Source organism: Bemisia tabaci, chromosome 4, assembly GCF_918797505.1.
Source record: "Bemisia tabaci chromosome 4, PGI_BMITA_v3".
Lineage (NCBI taxonomy): Eukaryota > Metazoa > Arthropoda > Insecta > Hemiptera > Aleyrodidae > Bemisia > Bemisia tabaci.
In genome coordinates this window covers 12,425,018-12,444,730 of record NC_092796.1, presented here as the reverse complement: position 1 = coordinate 12,444,730, position 19,713 = coordinate 12,425,018, and the positions used below count along the sequence as shown (strand labels likewise).

The window sequence follows — 19,713 nt, the reverse complement described above, 5'->3', positions numbered from 1 at the left end:
AAATGAATCCTAAAATGTAATTTCGCTAAATTAAAGTTAATTAACCATAATTTTTATGGTTCTAAAAAGTTCATCTGAAAATTGATTGTGTTTCAGATAACATATTTTTTGGACATTTTCACACTCAGGTTTCTTGATTAAAGCAACGGCTGAGAGCTAAGTAGGCTAGGAAAAAGAAGGTACCGGGGCTTGTAACAACAAAACACAGTTGAGTCATTCGATAGAAGAGTAGATAAAGTAAAATAATACCAAAAAGGACTAGCACATTTGAAGTTTCCTAAAATCAGGGATGCAAGTATCATGATACAATGAACCAGTAGAGTATGTGATACTCTCCGGAAAGTTACTTAATGAGAATAATTTTCAAATGATTCGTTCCTGCACAGATGTTTTGAGTGCTTTCATAACAATTCTACCACGGAAAATTTTTCCGAATCAACTCCATGCCAAAAAGCTTTTTAATGATTGGTTAATGAGATTGATTCACCCAACTTCAATTAACATCACATCTACTGGTTCATTAAGATTGATAATAAGAAAATTCAAAGAGAACTTGAAATGATTTTCAAAATAATAATCAGCAGACAAAGAATGAGTTCATTATTGAATGAATGCTGCATTCCTAGGAGCTTGATAATTAGGGATAAAAATCATGGCCTGTTAAAATTAAGTAGGAGGTACTTTAAAAAAAGAGGAACAAATTAACAACTAGAAATCAAGTTTGATTCTTCTGGAAGTCCCCTGCACCGGCGTATCTAGAAAGCTAATGGCGTAAAGGCGAGTAAATTCCCAGTTGGACGCTGTTTATCAGCTTGAAATTTTTGACTTGATCATAATTTTGCAGGTCATTTGTCCAAAGAATCGCTTGGAGAGTGACAAGTTTTCATGGTTTTCAAAATTCTAAGACTTTTGAATGTTTCTCTTTGTTTTTAGATTTTTGGATCTCCACCGGTGGGAAACATTCCGAGGGAAAACTCAAGTTTAAAGTAAAATTTTAATACTTAAAGGTAAAACAAGAAATTGATTGACAGTAATATGCCCTTAAGTAATCAAAAACTTCAGTGGACTATGGAGCTAGACTAGCTGAAAAAAAATGACAGTCTCAACAACAAATTAAAAAAATTATGTAGGTTTTCATACTTATTTCAGTAAGTAAAACGTTCTTAAGAAATAAGTATTCCTTTCTTAAATTAAGGTTATGGCATTCGATATTAGTCTTCAATATTACAAAAAAATACAGTTCTGAGCAGAGATTTCTTCTTCACCACCTGAAAAAAAGTGCAAGGAAAATAATTATAATAGAATAGTGTATTCTTGCAGAGAAATAAGGAAATGAAATTTAGAAGGTGGTGGAGAGAGAACCATGTTTTGAATGAGAGTTAAATGTAAACTACATGTTTACATTCTTTTAGCACTCTTCCTCCATGCATGAAATCAGGTAAAACCTTTAAAAAACTGAAACTTGCTTTCAAGATTGAGTTTTTTAAGTTTTTGACTTTTTCCATTCATTTTAATGCCGCAGTGTTTATTTTTATTCCAATCTTGTTTCTTCAAGACATTTTTTTTACAAAAACTTGAAACATCAAAACTCTCATTCTGGAGAAAAAATTGTTTTTAAATTTAATCGACTTTAACTATTTCCAGTTAAAAAATGTTTTTACAAGACAATGGGCAAATTATAGGATATTAGTGTACCATTAGACTTTAGGAGTCTCCCTTGAATTATACTTACCTATAATAAATTATAATCAAAAAGTAAAAAATGACTGATGATAAGATACTAACCTATTTAAACCACCAGATGTTTTGTTAATACTAGTGATTTGTGATTTTGGATCCACAGCAAAAGTGCTCCAAAGTGTGGCAGAACAAACCTCTTTTGGCTCGCAGTTGCTTACATTTAACAAGTTTACAGAACACGATTTGATCACAGAGTAAAATCTGTCAAAGATGAGAATAGTAAAGAAAAACATGAATAGAAATGCATTCGTTACTTGTTTTTAAATTTTTGTAGCAATTCATTTTAGTCTGTTATTTATTTAATGAAAAGAGGTAAATGACATTAAAAATGAGTCTTTATCAGACTTGTATGCCATGGTTATGAATCAGTAGAGTACAGTAGAACAAAGACATACACAGGCAGCCCAAAACGAAAACAGTAGGATGAAAACAAGGAAAATAGCGGAAACAAGTCTAAAATACATTTATTTTTTATTTTTTGTACTTTACTGTTTTTAGTGGTTGAAAATGGTGTCGTGAGACACCAAAAAGTCCCAAATAGTTGTATGTATTTTAGCTTTGTTTCCACTGTTTTCCTTGTTTCCGTTCTTTAGTAGGGTACTTTGTAAAATTAAACATTTTTTTTATCAGATCTGAATCTTTTTTTAGGAGGGTGTAATTTAAATCACTCAGCATAGCCATGAACATGCTTTCTGACAACCTACACACAGGCAGGGGTGCAGGAACTTCCAAGGCTTCCCCCGAATTAAATTTAAGTTCCCCTATTTTAAGTTTTTGCAGAATGTTGCCCAACACAAAAAGTAGCGCAGTCAACAGATGGGTTCCCTTAAAACAGCGCGGTCAACAGTTTGGTTCCCCCAAAGTAGCGCACTCAACAGTCAAGTTTCCCCTAAACCCTAAAAAAAAAAGCTCCCAAGGTTCCCCAATTTTTTTTTCACATGGGTTCCCCATTTTCTCATCTTCACATGGGTTCCCCCATTTCATGCGAACGGCCGGTCGCGTAGTTGGGAAGTTTTTGCACCCCTGCACACAAGGGTCCCTTAAAAATGTGACCGAATCATTAGCTTACAGAGGTCACAAAATGCTATATGGTTAATTTTTGTATAGTATTGAACAATGGCCAGGAGAATAATAAACCACAGTTTAAATATGAATCTTGGGAGTAGATTTGGCCTCTTATACTTGACAAGTTGAATCACCTCAGAAAACTGGTCCCCTACAAACCCTGACACCTTCACACCCTTGGTTATAAAAAAAAAATTATAAAAAATGGAGCACATCAATACATACCTAGTAACAAGACTATCAATCCACTGTCGAAGGTCCAGACCAAATCTACGGGAATTTATCACAGCTTTGCGGTCTAGAGTATTGGCAGAATCTGAGTCCTTGTCACCGAGTATATGTTTCCAGTCCTCATGCTTAACTTTGTAACTTTGACTCGGACCATTATGCAAAAAACTGCACAAAAAAAATTGAAATTATTAGGGATAGCTCATTTTGATATGAATCTGTGGGGACATCACCACCGGCTAATCAGGATGATGCCCTCTGTGCTGTCCGCGCACCTGCACCTATAAATACAATGCGGTTGCGGGTTCTCAGCATCATTCTTCTACAGGCCTTCATCAGCGCTCCTTCTAGCTCAGCCCTTCTGCTCATCATCTCCGAGCACTTGCTCCTCACTTACGAAAACAGCCCTTTTCAGGGCAACCACTTCTCCATGAGCACAGCCCTCAAATCCATAAATTAAACATGGACTGTGTAAGAGGATTACTGCCCAGTAGGCCACTATTTGAAGACACAAGCAAAAATTTTTTAACAGACCTGCGGGCCGATTATTGAAATTTTGTATTTGTCAGGCGGACATAGATGACATAGGTTAAAAGGTGGAGTGTGATTGGTCAGCTATGTCTTATCGCTGCTTTGTCGTGCCCATGTCGGGTTGAACTCACGACAAGCTATCGGTACCTCTTAAGTTTCCGATAGGATGTCGTCCATTCCACCCGACAAAGGCACGACAAAGCAGCGATAAGACATAGCCGACCAATCACGCCTCGCCATTTAACCCATGTCATCTATGTCCGCCCGACAAACACTAAATTTCAATAATCGGCCCGCTGGAGGTATTATACTGGTCTTGTTTGAAAGTTTCTGACACACGCTGGCAGACAAAATAATTTTCATTTACATCTTACACCTTAAATCATGACGTTTTGTTATGAAGTAGCCCTTTCTTCCACAAATGAAAGAATTGAAACAAGGACACTCATTGGCACATTGTTCATTGAGAACCCTGCACCTATGTTTAAAGGTAAACATTTTGCTTGGATTAATCATGATCTGAGAAAAAAGTATAAAATATGGTATTTTAGACTATTTTGGTGCAATTGTTTTCAAGCCAATAACTACGATGTTCATGAAATCCATACCTCGTTTGCTGCTGGGAGATGATTTGTCCGCCCACAAATTCCAATGGAGTGACAAAAAATTCAGTTTGAGCGACAATCTGACTATTCAGAACAACTTTCACTTGCCAAACACCAGGCAGCAATGGAGTTTTTAGTACTGGTTTTGTGAAGCTTATCTAAAAATGGAAAAATAATTTTTACAGCGTTAATTGATCATCACAAACAAAAAGGCTGATCTCAATAATTTTTAGCAACATTCACATTTCAGTGCGAATAGAATTTTAGTTCCTCTATTTGTTCTAGTTTTGATCATGCATATATGCATTACATGGCAGGGATAAAATAATCAACAATTAAAATATTGTCAGTTACAGTTGTGTCTTTCAGAAGAATAATATGAGTTCTGAAAAATCTACATGTGTTAATGAGTTTGTGAGAACTATATAAGTGGAAACCTAGTAATCAACTTCTGCTTCTATTTAAAAATCAAGGTTGTCCTATATTCGTGAACATTTCATGACAGCAGTTGAAATTAATGCTCTCACATTGATACAAAGAGTGGTTTTTCTCCTTCCTTCTACTTCTACATACATATCAGTGCTCTAGCCATGTCTTTGTCCATGTCCATCTGCTGCGGTTCATGGTCCGTGCAGTTTTTATCATTGCACGGCTGTACAGATCATGTATTGCGGCAAAGACCCCTCTTGATCAAGACAGTAGCGAAAGGGGGAGAGATATTCCCAGACCCCTTCTAGGCTTTTTCAGTGATGCCTGTTTAAATGGGAGTTCAAAATACGCAACTTTGAACTTGTTCTTTATGGGGTAATATCATTCCAAACAATGCGGGGTAATTCCTGGGACTAGGTGCACCCTCTACTTTCTGAGAATGCAAGAATCAAAATTACTGAATGACCTTTAATTCGGGAATCATCAGTATCTTTGTGATACTCCTTCAACATTAGAGGTGAATGATAATGAAATATTAAAACATACCGAAGCCGACTCATCCATGTAGACATAAGAAGCCTCAGCAAGTGTGTTTGTGGGATCTAGCCAAAGAAAAGTCAAGTTGGCATGATCTTTACCAGAGATCCACTGGTAGATGGCGTGAGGCTCAGAGAACGGGCCAATCACTTGCATAAAATCACGTGACATCTGCTCCTTCTGGTCGTAGTCAGAGCTTATAGACAACACCTGAGAATTGATAATAGAAAATATTAGATGAACAGATGTATATTAATGGGTTTTACATGGAATTTTTCATCTAATTTTGGAGCATTTCCCGAATGGAAATACAATATTGCAATCTATCAAGATGCTAGACCTAAGCCATGGACCTCCTTAAAACTTTATTATGTTTAATGTCCGCACATGCATGGCTAAATCAAAATCCTATGTTAAAATTCTTTTTTACCCCCATCCAACTATCATAGAATAATGCAAGTTGACTAGTGTTGCCCTTGTTTGTTAAAGGTCACTATTGCATTTACATATAACTCATACATACTGAGATAAATTTACATTTGACATTTTTACATTTTAGGAAGGACCTCCTAAAATCTAGGTGAGGTGAGTTTTTACTGATAACACCCAACCTTTGAAATCATCAAATTGAATCCATAAACTAAAGCTGAAAAAGTTATTTCATTTTGTTATTATCTATTGAAAATTGTTGACAAAACCTTACTTTCAGTCTTGAAATTGGTCCGCTTGAAGTCAGCTTCTTGAAGAAATTTTTGGGCTTGATCATGGTCTCAAGCTGGGAACTGTTGATTGCGGAGCTTTTGTACAACACTTCATACAGGATTAATGATCCCTGAAAATAAAAAATGCAATTTCCTTAGTAATGAATTAGAGTTCTTGCTCCTTAAACGGTAGGCACGAAATTAGGGCATGGAGTTCTGTTTTGAGCATGAAAGGAAAGAAAGTAAGATTCCTAAGAGAAAGTAAGTATGACCATTTCCCACAAAATTGCTTCTGTACATAAGATAGGTACTCACCTCAAACTGATCGTTGTGCAAATAAGTATGAATTTGTAGCAGTTTCACAGGTATGGCTGTGCATAAAGGGTTGGATAGTTGTTTACTTGCAATGCGAGCAAGGCTATTTGCGATGGTGACCAAAGCATCATTTGTCTGTGGACTTAAATCAGCGTAGTGGTACGTGCTTTGCCAGTAGCTCAACAAATTTGGTATCCCTGAAAAAACAATAAAAAGTCCTAATGAAATGGGTGTAAAGCTACATTTTTGCTTCATCTAAAAAAGTCTTTGTAAGATTTCATTGATGAGCCTTGTCTGGTGATCCATTAAATGGCTAAAATCAAATTATGGTCATAGTTTATGACATTCCTACAATCGTACACCTTTAAGAAACCTTGAAATACAACAGGCTATGAAAACAAACTGTTTTAAACTCATATGCGAGTATTACTTTCTTTAAAATAATTCAATGTCAAATAAATACATTTTGACTGGAAGAAAAGGTTAAATCTTCTCTTCAGATTTTACAATCACAAAGAACATACATAGAAGGAAGTTGATTCCCATTCTAATTACTATTTTCATGCAATCAACAACGTTTTTAAAACTATTGAAATGATAAAAGATAGAATGAAAAAAGTAACATTCGCTACCTTGGGGATATGGACCATACAACCACTCTTCAACCTGGCTGATGACAGTTTGGCTGACAATTGGTTCAAATTTCCGAGCAAAAAAAATGTTCTTCTCTTCTGTACCCTGAATGAAATGAAAGAAAAACAACATAAATGTAGGATATGAGTATAATGAAAATGATAAATTACAATGAAGCATTACAAATAAAGTTAAGCCAATTGGAATTTTCATTTCCAAAATTTGAAATGCCGATCAAAAATGAACTAGAAAAGCAACATGACAAAAAGCTCAAGATGTTGATACAAAGCTAAAAATTTCACAAAATTACTCATCTTATGGGGGAAAGAATAAAGCATTTATAATGATACTGAAAATAAAATTCTTTCATTTGATAAAATTGCATTGTAGAAATTTTATTTTGGGAAACATTGTTAATAGATGAAAAATAACAGAGAAAGCTGAGTACAAAAAACAGAAAAACCATAATATTGATGGAAATTGTGCACACTGTTAGAAGAACTTTTGACTAGCATTTTGGATGTTTTTAAAAATGAGTTAGTAAATAAATGTGTAAGCTAACCTCTTTCGATACTTATGTGGCTAAATACTAAATATAGCCATAAAAGGTGAGAGCAAGGTAACTTATGCCTTACAAAAAAACACAGGGAGATTTTTATGATATCATAATCGTTTTATTTACCTGTATTCTAGACCAATCTTCTGGTCTGAAATTGTTAGGACTACAACCACACCAGTCTACGACATGTTTGTACTGACACTTGCAACCAAGACGCCGCTTCCAGTTGGTTACATGCAAATTGTTATCAACATAGGAGTCACAGAAAATGGAATTCCGCAAGGCAGTGTGGAAAAATGACTGAAAGAAAAAAACCATGATTAGAAAACTCCATAAAATATAGTGCTTCGATAAATATGTATATATTGTTTGTGAAACATGGCTGAAAATGTTGGTTGAATTTCATTACAGAGTTAAATCCTATTTTTTCCATCTTTTTTTCTCAAGCAGGAAAAGAAACGGATAGCATGCGCTTTTGGATATTTATTTACACACCTGCAATTCCCAAACAATGGTCTACAGACCTTTGAATGCCCACTGAGACCTCAAATGGGTTCTGGCACATGCAAATGGGAACAGTAGAAAGGAGACAAAGTGAAGATCAAAGTCGATGAACGAAGAGAGAATAAAAAACAAGCAAAAGAGAGAGAAGACAGCCTTGAGAGATAAGGTCAGAATATTTGACTGGTGGTCATGACCAATGCTCTGTTATTTCAACATTCTTATTTTGAACATAGAAAAAGGCTTTTACTATACTCTCAGTGAGCTTCTAAATTTCTTCCATTTGTATTTCTTTCGTTACATCAACTTGAAAGGATCATAAGGCAAAGGAAGGGTTTAATTTAGATTTCCAGAAAAAAGACTCTTCAATTCTGTGGAAGGCCTTGAGTAGTTCCGCTGAACTCCTGCATGGTTCCATGGCAAAAAGTTGGGGAAATGATCAACACGGATAACACAATAAAATTGAGCATCTAAGTATGAAAGGGCTGTTATCGACAACAATAAATTTTAGGGAGAAAAACGAACAAATTCACTCTTACAGAACATAAGCATAGACTTCCAATAATTTTAGCACTTTCTCTTTTTAAATGATTTCATATCTTCGAATTTACATATCGATGGTTTAAGTCAGCAATCACATAACTTGTTGGCGGAGTCTGAAAATCTCCGCCTCTATTATATTATTTTAAAGGAGAACAAATTAACATCATTCCTTGAAGTTTATGAAGAATTTTCTTCGCACAGAGAAGAAAAATCACGGCAGTTTTAAAGAATTGCTGTTGAGCAGTTTTCGGTCTTAAAAATAAAGTATGACAGAAAGTCTGCGACATCGCAAACCGAGTTATGTGATTGCCGACTTACACCGGCGATATCTACTGAGGTATGCAGAGGAACCAGATTGGATCACATATGAAGTTCTAAATTATTGCATAAGAACACTTCCTCACCTCAGCAGGTAAAAGTGTGTACTTGAATAAGACTATGAGTCCCTTGATGAGTTCATCCTGTTCTGATGCGGCGATGTAGTTTACAAATGACCTTGAGAGAGCAATCCAGTCGCTGCCCCCATCCATGACAATACCTGTTGGCAAGACCCGGTCACCAACTCGCCACATGTGTGCTTCACATTCAACAAATGTCTTGTCTAGCCCTTGTTTCTGAATGAATCGCTGCACTTCTCGCCCATGCGATTTGACAAAATTGACATTCCGGTTTGCCGAAAGGAATGAAACCAGCTGAGCATTTGTTCTGAAATTGCATAGCAGACTAGGTATAGGCTTTCCATGATAAGCAGAGAAGGCATGGCTATAGTAAAACAAATTTATCAAAAAGTTCATTGAAGTTAATTTTCGTTTCTTTCATTATTTGCCAATTTCATATGATTGATGAATACATCTTTTTCTTTAATCCTCACTTTTATATTCCCATTGAAAGCTTTTAGTGTTCGTTTTTCCTCCTTCCTGTATTTCTGAGCTTTTGCTGTTTATTCATGGTTTTAAAGAATTTCGGCTCCATCTTGCTTCCTGTTTTTTAAGAGCATGAGAGCATACAAGCATAATAAATTAGTACATAATTACTTCCATTGAAAATGCAATATTTGAAATGACAACACTGGTATACTGGAAGTAAAAAATACAGACAAACAGAACTAAAGATGGTAAGAAAAGATGTCAGAGAAACTCACTTGACTGGGAAATCAGATTCACTCAAATTGATGACGAAGTCCCAGTCCCATGCAGAATTGACCAGTTCCGACATGGACTCAAGGAGCATCGTTAACAGGGATGCACCACCCCAAATGGTTGCATGTCGCCGCCTAGAGAGGCGTACATTTGGCAAATGAAGCTCCAAGGCCAAGAGCTCTCGAAATAAGTAGTCTTGACGCTGAAACATACATACAGACATGAATAAAGGAAACTTAATCAATGATAAGGTAGATAGAGAAGCAGTGGATCACTGCACAAGCTTTTTAATCAAACAAGAGGATCTCTCTTCCTCTATACAGTTGCTTCCTTCAATCATTGCCTCATGTTAAATTATGGTTATATTTTCAACAAAACTTTAACCCAAAAGAGTTAATAATTTTTAACAGCTTCTATTTTAATGGTTTGGAGAAATACCAAAAAATTGGAGGTTCTCTTAAATTCTTAGACAAACACAGATTTATCGAAGGATAATTTATTCAAAATTGGACTTTTGCAACAGTAAGATTAATTTTTTTAAAAAAAATTCAGTTCATCCATGAGGTTTTTTCTTTGGGAGATTTATACATAGGCTTTCCCTTACCTGAACAAATTTTCACTAAAAATTATACTATTGGATGTGTAAACACTTAACATCACATGTACAGATATAATTGTGCATGTACAGTATAAATGAAATCAGTTTACTTACAGCATCTACGTGGATGAAAAAGAAATGATTCCTGTGGAACAGGGTTTTTATCAGTCTGTGAACTTGTCGTACTGCTCGACCATTCAAAGTTAGTAAAAATGCTATTCTAAGTGGAGAGGAGTCATGTTCTCTTTCCTCAAATGAGTCCTTTACACTTCTGGCGGAAAACTCTGCAGGAAAACAGATAGAGCAAAATATAATACACAAAACTAATAAAGTATTAAATTATCTGTATTTGTATTCTTTCATGATTTCTTTTTAGGGCTGGATTTACCGTTCTGCCATCTGTGTGTACACTGTTTGCCGTCTTGGTGTCCCCCCCTGCACCAATACTCTTTGTCTCTCCGTCAGTGATGTTGGAAAAAAAGAAAACTTTAAGTAGTTTCATGTTTTTAACCACTCGTTTGAAGAATCCCAGAGGTTATGTTATGTTAGGCTATGAGAATACACAATCAAATTATTAACAAAATCCAATCAAAGAAAGTGATGTAATGCTGAGGTCTAATCAAAATTTGCTAATGTCTGTGCCCACTTGTGATGCACATGCGTAAATCTGGGCCTGAGATGGGTGGACCATCAGAGTTAGGGGCTGATCATAAAATAAGTAATGTTTCAAAAAGGAAGGGGGCTGAGAAGAGCAGCACGCCATTTTGTTTTTATGTACATATGAAAGGATGGGGACTTCTGTCACAAACATGTTATGAGGAGGGGAGGGGGGTTTCAAAATCTAATATGTAGCTTTATGAATTTTATGACTGCCCCTTATCAATTCTTCATTGCATGGCAGAAGTAATCAAAGAGGTTTGGAGCTCATAAGCTCGGGTTCAATGCAGAGGAAAAGGTCTTATGTCAGTTGAGATATTGATTGTCTAGGAAACTTACTTGCGATACCAGTTTGATAGATGTTAGAGGTGAGATATCCTCCGCACATCTGGTGGGTGTCAGCAGGGCATTTCATGTTGCAAGATGAGTCTGGAAGTTGGAATGAAGACGGCGGTTTTTCATTACCACAGAAACATTCCGTGCTGAAAGAGTAAACAGATTTTGAATAAGTCTGTTGGAAAGTGGAAATATGCTCACTCAAAAAGTATGCTAGTATGCAAACAAATTAAATTATTCAAAATTCAAATGCAGGGGCCTAAAAAGACAAACAAAACAGAAACTTACCTAAAAATTTAGGGGAATCATATTATTCTGTAATATCTGTAACAATAATAGAATTCCAACAGCAGCCCATTTACTTTCCTGAATTCATTCAATTACATAGGGTCTTTGCAAGGTGACTTTATTCAACTTCTACTTTTACTGATTAATTTTTTTTTTAAAATTGTCTTTGTGTAACTTGGAAAAAAAGAAAAAAGAAAATCAAACTTTAATGGGGGTGAGTAGAGAACGTAGAGGTTGAATTTAAATTCACAATATTAATTCCTTCTTATAAACAAGGAGAAAGTTGCATCGTAAGCAGTATAGTGGTACTTTTCACCTCTAGATCACTTAGATTCACTTTAATAACAAAGTTTCTATCTTAGCCTCTCCCCTCCATGAGAGCAACATTCACTGAAAAACTTAAGAACTCACCTTAGTTGAACTCCAGCGTACGAGAAGCCGGATTGAAGGCACAAATTGACACAATTGCTAGGTGAGTTGTTGAACTTTAAGCTGACATAGTAACTGGACAGGAGACGCTTGGACTTACCATCTTGAAAACAACCAAGAGACTTCCCAGTTTCTATGACAGAAGCAAAAAGAACGAAAACAAAATTATCTGAGGAGCCAAAAGTCAATAATCAAGCGAGAAAACTTAAAATATAGATTCAATGATGGGGAGTTTAAGATATTTATTGAAAACTATATTAACTTTTTTCTATTTAGAAATATATAGTCAGCGGATACTCTAAGTCCTGAGGTTGATCAAATTTCTTCTTGAAATATTCCCAAACCTTGTCCACATTTAAAGAGACCTGACTCAAACTTTGGCACCAGATTTTGAGCTACAGGCAGAAAATGTGGAGGCATCTAGAGTAGCTAGTCCTGCATAGTTTCTTTTCAAAGTCAGAATGGGTAATGTAATATTGCTTAAGTACATTGGTGGATTTATTCCACCACAAGCACCAACCCCCATTTTCTTATTGGAGTAAGGTATTGTTATTCACAGATTTTTTATTCCCAAGGTTGTAACAGAACACAGCTATCACAAATAATTAGGTATTATTATAACGATGCTTTATTTTCCAAGAGGATTGTTTCAAATATGATACCAGCAGAATTTTTTGTACGAAAATCTGAATCTGTGGAGAGCCCTTGATAGGATACTAACCTGAGATGGCGCATAGGTGTGGTAACTTCTTGGGATAAAGCAAACCTTCTGCGATAAGGCACGAGATATTGGATATTTCTTGTTTACAATACTGCGTTTTGGCACGGTGAATGGCAGAGATGGCTTCTTTGCCGGTAATATCACATAGCGGGACAAAGTCTAGTTCTTCCAGCCGCAAATGGGAGACATTTGATAATTTACTAATTTGAGGCACTTTGTTATCAATTCGCCTGTCTTCCAACTTGTCTGGCAGCACCTTGTTCCGGGTGAGTTCGCTAATTATTGAGTTACTATTGGCAGGATTATCTTCATCATCAACTCCCAGGACGTTGTCCCTGTCACCACGGAACTCTTTTCTCCGCTTGTCATCAGCAACCTACAAACAATCGAATAAAATATTCCATGTACATTGGTAGATTTACAGTATTTCTTTTTTAAACGTGGCTAAGAATTAACCAAACCCATTGCATCTCCACGGAGCTGGAGAAAATTCCTCTTATACAGTGTGCTCTTGAATCAGTTGGGGCTGTAACAACAGCTTAAAAAGTCAAATATCGCTGGTAAATAGGGATACTAACTATATGGTAAACATAGGGGCTGACATTTCGACTGCTGGCCGCCATGCTCAGGATCCCAAATGATGTGTTTCCATCATTTTCGGAACCCTGTGTAGGAGACTACTTGGGGCAACAGTCAACATACGTTATGCAACGATAGGGCTTGCATAAGAGGAGAAAAGTTTTTATCGCATGAAATTCTTACAGCTGCTCACGACTAGCAGAGTGGCATGGATGCAATGTTGAAAGGCATTTTGTATATACGCCTGAAATAAGCAATTTTTTCCTTTCCTCTTTGAAGATAGCAAAGGAGGACGGGCTGGTGGTAGAAAAACCACCATACATACTCCAGGACCCCAGATGGCCGCCTTGCCTTGTGATGATCTTACTCGGCGCTCCCTGCCAAGATGAGAAACTCTACGGTCCGTTGGAGCTCATGATGTCTCGAGCAGTGTCATTACAATGAATAGTGTGTCTTCCAAATCAAAGGAGATGGAAGTATGAGGAAAATTAGTGCTTGACAATAATTGAAACTGAGTTTTCTGACAAAATGAACTGTAAAAATGGAGGGGCATACACTAACCTCCAAGTTCCATCTGCCTTTTCCAGACTGGAAATCTCGATCGTTTTTCCGACTTTCATCATGACTTGCTAGGAAGAAATACGCTAATAAAATCTGTATACAAAAAATAATCACACCAGCGATGTAAAACGCTTTATATCTTCTAATCCACCGAATATCTAATGGTCTGTTGGTTGCCATTTCTTGCGATGATAAGAAGCAAAACAAATCAACTTCGCAACTGAATGGAGACTTCTAGACTGGGCACTACGCATCATGTATCATGTGGTTTGAGTACAAAGTGCTCCTGGTCATACTGCAACTTAGTATACACGTGAGTAGGACGGTAGCACCTTCTAGGCCCAGGGCTCAAGAAGAATACGGCGGACTGCCACTCTTCAACATCAACTATCTTCTCTCTGTGATCAAATCGTGCGTGCGGCGAAAATCGTTTTGTTTTCTTCCTGTCAGCGTGTTTTAATTTCCCAATTTTCTCATCAGTATTTGGCTCTTTTGAATCCTAAACTTTTCTGTAATTCTTTCAGAAATTTCTCTAGTTATCAATATAAATTCAAAATGTCAATCGGAGTGCCAATAAAAGTCCTGCACGAAGCAGAAGGCCACATCGTAACCTGCGAGACCATTACCGGCGAGGTTTACCGAGGTAAATCACTTTTTTCATCCATTCATTCAATGATTTTAATATCCTTATGATTTTGGACATGCCTCTAATCTTAGAACTCACAGCTGGAACCAATTTTATCATTAAACGATGATTTTTAGCATTTGCATCTGCTGTTTCATCCCCTATGCTGTGAATGCTCAAACGTGTACATATCGGTCAATTCATATGAGTAAGGTAGGTATGCTTTTTCCCGATATGGACAGTATTTGAGAAGACCAGATGGAATCTCTGCAATCGCTGGTCCATAGCGTGCATGTTTGTCCGGCTAAAGCATCTTGTAGACGATCCCTCTTGGAACCTAAGCAATCAAAATCAGGCTACCCAGGATCACTGCTCGACCAGTCATTTCACCCCAAGCGTCTCGCTAACGATCAGCAATGATCACCCAACTTTACAGAATACAGACCTTTATTACTATCCAAAGCACGTTCAAGGCCTGCCCCTTGACAGGAGAGGTAAGCCAACTTCGGGTTTGATGAAGTGCAGTGTTCGAAACTCACAGGCGCCAACGCGCCTGTGACATATCCTGTAAAAATTTGCTCAAAAAAATCCTAATTTTTCTGTCGGGTGATTTTTTGAAATTTCGACGCATGGTATCAGATTCTGACTTCTCACTAAATGAGCCAGGAAAAAAGTCAATTTGGCCCCCGAAAAATTTTCAATGGCTTCGACTAAAAAAAAAAAACTTAATTACTTGTGAACAAGGTGTTTTTTGCTCGCAGTAAGTAGTCAATTATCTGTTTCTTCATGTTTCAGGTAAGCTTGTTGAAGCCGAAGACAACATGAATTGCCATATGACTAATATTAATGTCACTTTCCGCGATGGACGCACTGCCCAGTTAGAAAACGTCTACATCCGAGGCTCTAAACTAAAGTTCCTAATTTTGCCAGACATGTTAAAGAATGCTCCTATGTTCAAAAAGCAAGGAACTAAAGGAAACACTGGTGGCGCTGGTCGAGGAAAATCTGCCATTCTCAGAGCACAAGGTAATTATTAACTGTTATTAACTTTCTCTTTGCCTCGCTGCCCAATATATGGTCCGTATTTTGAATCCTGAGTTTTACTTTCTCGCTCCCTTTGCGGGTAGAGGAAGTATTGTTGTTCAAGAAAAAAAAAGTTGAAATTTCATCATTTCTAGGCGTTTTAAAATGCCTGGAGTCAAAATAATCATACTTGAAAAAATGTGTGTCTGTCCATCAGGCGTTCCCCCAAATCTATGTACAGCCATATCTCAGAATTTATCCGTTCAATTCAAAATTTGCATGGAAGACCATATCTATTGTCCTCTTATACGCGTCAAGTGATTTTGGGGTGCGCCTAAATTTTTTGAACCTGTTTTCATGGAAAAAATTGATTTACCCAAAGAGTATACAAGAACTTGTGCAGAGTAGTAAATAGAGGGTGAACCAGATCCGTCAAAATGTATTCAGTATTCGCATAAGATCCGAAAACAATGTAGTGGCTTTTTGAAAATGAGTAAATAAATTAAAATATTATGAATCCCTTCATTTAATTTGACAAGTAAAGCTAACGTTTGTGCAGAGCAGAACTGTTAGCAATACTTGCACATTATGATATGATCAAAATTGTGGTTCCTAGATAAACCAGTAAAAAACTTCCAATGTGAATATTTTTAATAGGTACACAAGTTCTCATTGCCAATATAAAATTTCAGTTTATAAGAGAAGTGCACCCAAGTTTTTTTCAGCAAAATGTATGAGTTTGTTAGCCGCTAGCCCATGAATTGATCTAAAGATATGCCCCTCAGGGGAATTTCGCAATCTAAGAGTGGGGAGAGGTGACTCTGAACTTAAATGAAAGCTAACTAGATCAGGGGATTGTTATTTACTTTTTCTTTTTTTTCCCCCCTTTTGAAGTGAAATTTTGACAAGGTATAGTGAAATTTGGATTATCTGACACCATATGGTGAGCATCTGGGTGAGATGAAGAAAAATCTGTAACTGAAAATCTTAAAAATTCCTGCCTCTTTATTTTCTAAGTCAGATTCAAACTGCATTTGCCCTAAAAATTGTATTGATAAAGCTTGCCTGTGCGACCAACCCATCTTTTACATGTGTTTCTCTGTTCCGTGGATCTTGTAGTAGCATAGACAAGTTAATCGGTGGAATCACAGTGTTGTGATATAATATTTATGCAAGAAAGTGAGAAAAATTTATACAGGTAATCTAGTGTCTTTATAATGTAAGCTCCACTGTACCTACCCTATCATTTTTCCGCGGAGGAAATTCTAAGGCACCTTTTTCTCAGTTACAATTGCTCACTTTTAAGCCTTTGTCTTTCATCAAAAGGATCCAATGTCACTCTATAATTCAAAGTATTTAATTCCTATTTCAGCGGCACGAGGGCGAGCGCAAAGAGGTGCAATGCAGCAAAGAGGCGGGCGACAAGGATGGCAACCTCAACAACGGACAAATACTGGTGGTGGCGGTGGAAGGAACTAAATGCACTCCTGGACGTGTACAATATGTATTTTTCTTAGTTTTAACTTTCATCTTTTCTAATCTTTTGTACCTCACTTTTTTTTTACCCTTACTCGTGTTGCACTATCATTGAGCTAAGGGCCATAGCTGACTAAAGTCAACCAGTGATATTTTCAGCAGCAGATAAAGCAAAAGAAACTAGTGAAAGATCTTTGTTGTTATTTATAAACACAGTGGATGGGATGCATGAAAAAGCACGGTCATTTGAGACTTTCTCTCATTTTCTGTAAGAAAACATTATAATGTGCATAACAGAAACATTTCTGATTGCGTTGTCCCTTTGTGCTGGCTGGTTCTTGAAATTTTTGCTGTCTTGAGTGAGAGACTTCAATAAGACAAGGTTGAAATTGAGTTGGTTGGTTGGATCTCATGATGTCCTACATTAATATAGGATAAGATTGGTTATTAGAGGCAGCTGAAGCTGGGAAGAGTTTATTCAAGCATCAAGTAAGGAATTCGTCTGAAATAACCAATCAGTACCTCCTGCCCAATCTCAGCCTTTTCATACCATAATCTGCTGTCATCCATTGACATTGTCCAGTCCTGAATCCACAAATCAAATGACCAGCTTGTAGATTTCTTTGGAAAAGTTGGCACATTATCAATTCTATTCTTGAGCAGGATTTAGACACTACGCATGATTTTCAGTTTTGTAGTGCGCAATTGCATTGAAATAGTTGCATCAAGTCAGACAAAATTGAACTTAAAATTGCACTTGATATGAAAATACTCTAAAAATCAGCTGATAACTTCTTAGAACAGGCGATCCAACTATTTTCATTTAACCTAGAAGTAGACCAATTAAACTGTAAGTTATTTTTTTTTCTTGTTTAATTTTAAGACTTGGGAAATGTATGGTATGCAGGATATTATTTGGTCAAAAAAATGAGACATGATAAGGCTCTTTTTTCCATAATCAATCGACTCCTTTTCTGCTTGTTTGATCTGTCATGATACTTTTGGTTTTAGATAGAAAAAGGAAAGTTGCAGAATGTTGTTGTGCCTTCCGCAATTAAACCTCCTAGTCTCACTGCAAATTTTTTTTAAAAAATGAATATTTTAAATTCTTTGGGAAAAAATTTAAAATTTGATTTGTGTAAATGGTATTTCGAACATAAAAGAAGTTCTTCGCACAGTTTTCTTTTCGGTTTTTTTTTTATTACGAGCATTAATTTTGTCAATAAGATCAAATCGGTTTGGATTGAGTCTAGGTGAGTTATAACCTGTTTAAGGGCTAATTATGAGGCCTGATAACAGATGCATTGCTAAACTCATCAGTAAGCTTGCAGGCATTGTCCAGTGACATCATTCGCTGCGCTGCTCATCAAGTTTCCCATCTCAAGGCTGGAGAGCTGGTGAGCAGATAGGTGAGTGATTTCACTGAGCAATGCTGTTGAACTCACTGATGAGTTCGGCAACGTATGTAAATTCTGCACACATCTCTAAAATTGAAAATGGCAGATTTTGAGTATTTTTCTACTAGTTATGTATGTTTTATTTATCTGATTTTGGTGAATCTTTTACCAGTTAATTACCTTGATTCCTCAATATGGAACCCAATGAATGGCATCACGGAAATCTAATTACTGTACTACCTTCTTGACGATGAAAAGTGGTTGTTTTGTTCATTATTCCATCCTGCTGAAACGTAAGAATAAAAAACTCATCTCACGATCTTTACATTTTTACATTTTTTTCTCACCAAAACTTTTGGTGATTTTAAGTGATAGCAGGACGAGTTTTGCCACTACGTTGTCCTGCTCCATCATCTGTGTCTTTGAGAAGCAATAATTATAGTAATGTACTAGTTAATGCAAGAAACTGATCCACAACTTGTGGCAACCGAGTACTATGACATCAAATTTGTGAGGATTAATTGAAAATTGCATTTGGAAACCACCATAACGGTCGTTGCTCATTGACTCAATGTGTAAGTGAGAGATATATTAATGCTATCTCTCTCTCACACATGGATTCAATGGACGAACAACGTCTGTTATGGTAGTTTCAAATATTTCTCCATGAATCTTCACAAATTTGATGTCGTACTTCTTCCAATCAGTATTAATGCTGCTACATGTTATAGATCAGAATCTTGCATTAACTTTTACTTTTCGATACTTTTTTATTCTCAAAGACGTAGACCGTGTAATGGTGCAACATAGTGGCAGATTTCGTCTTTAGATGATTTAGAATCACCTTAAACCTCTGATTTTAGGAGAAAAGCTTCTTTTCATCTTTTATGGGACTTCCTTTAATCTTTCTTGGGATTTTTAAATATAGTTGGAACAAATTTTAAGGCTAATTTTACTCGTCTAGATAGTCCATAAATATTGTGTTATCATTTGCACATGCCTAAAAGTGCTGTTTTGAGTCTCTATGGTCGTACTTAACAATCAATTTTCATCTATAGGAAAATATTCAAAGTTGCAAAGTCAAATGTCCAAGAATTTCTTTATTGCAAGCCAATAAAAGTTAGATAGTAAATATTACTGTGACAACATAAACTGAATGATTATCTAGGTAATCGTTCATCTCAAAATTATGTTGAAATCCACCGAAAAATCATTCCTCATCCCTCTCCATTTGCAAGCCAAAAAATAGTTGAGAAAAATTGCGGGGAATGAATGAACAACCTGCTTTACTTACATGAATTTGGCTCTTTCAGTACCCAGTTAATTAATTTTTTGACATTCATAATTCTGAAATTATTTTGTTAAATTTTGCAATATTACAAATGTGTGAAGAGAATGATCAAAATTTTCCCTTTAAATAAATCGGTCAATTCAATAAGCTAAGAAGTTTTTACTTGCGCCCTCAGCCAATTCTTAATTGCTTAAGAAGCTCTTGAA

The 19,713-nt window shown here is 36.3% G+C and overlaps 2 protein-coding genes across 2 annotated transcripts; one reads left to right on the top strand and one right to left on the bottom strand.

The window, feature by feature from the left end:
* Window positions 1–818: 818 nt before the first annotated feature.
* oxt (Xylosyltransferase oxt) lies at window positions 819–13,939 on the bottom strand. Its single transcript, XM_019046105.2, has 16 exons — window positions 13,696–13,939; window positions 12,556–12,931; window positions 11,817–11,967; window positions 11,121–11,263; window positions 10,239–10,408; window positions 9,529–9,728; window positions 8,792–9,092; window positions 7,467–7,643; window positions 6,784–6,889; window positions 6,152–6,348; window positions 5,839–5,967; window positions 5,145–5,345; window positions 4,173–4,327; window positions 3,031–3,201; window positions 1,786–1,941; window positions 819–1,268 (listed from the first exon to the last, which is right to left on the bottom strand). The coding sequence occupies exons 1-16, from the start codon at window positions 13,873–13,875 to the stop codon at window positions 1,262–1,264; spliced, it is 2,820 nt and encodes a 939-aa protein (XP_018901650.2). The 5' UTR covers window positions 13,876–13,939; the 3' UTR covers window positions 819–1,261.
* Window positions 13,940–14,093: 154 nt separating this feature from the next.
* On the top strand, window positions 14,094–18,541 carry SmD3 (small ribonucleoprotein particle protein SmD3). The gene is made up of 3 exons (XM_019046108.2): window positions 14,094–14,338; window positions 15,116–15,346; window positions 16,716–18,541. Exons 1-3 carry the CDS (start codon window positions 14,251–14,253, stop codon window positions 16,820–16,822), a joined length of 426 nt encoding a protein of 141 aa, XP_018901653.1. The 5' UTR covers window positions 14,094–14,250; the 3' UTR covers window positions 16,823–18,541.
* The last annotated feature ends 1,172 nt before the right edge of the window (window positions 18,542–19,713 follow it).

Bases quoted from the DNA above. Each gene is read 5' to 3' on its own strand.
- oxt (XM_019046105.2), bottom strand. From the start codon at position 13,875: ATGGCAACCAACAGACCATTAGATATTCGGTGGATTAGAAGATATAAA. The intron at 11,264-11,816 runs GTGAGTTCTTAA...TTACTCTTTCAG, and splicing joins TACGCTGGAGTTCAACTAAG to CACGGAATGTTTCTGTGGTA. The intron at 1,942-3,030 runs GTATGTATTGAT...CATCTTTGACAG, and splicing joins ATTGATAGTCTTGTTACTAG to ATTTTACTCTGTGATCAAAT.
- SmD3 (XM_019046108.2), top strand. From the start codon at position 14,251: ATGTCAATCGGAGTGCCAATAAAAGTCCTGCACGAAGCAGAAGGCCAC. The intron at 14,339-15,115 runs GTAAATCACTTT...TTCATGTTTCAG, and splicing joins TACCGGCGAGGTTTACCGAG to GTAAGCTTGTTGAAGCCGAA. The intron at 15,347-16,715 runs GTAATTATTAAC...TTCCTATTTCAG, and splicing joins TGCCATTCTCAGAGCACAAG to CGGCACGAGGGCGAGCGCAA.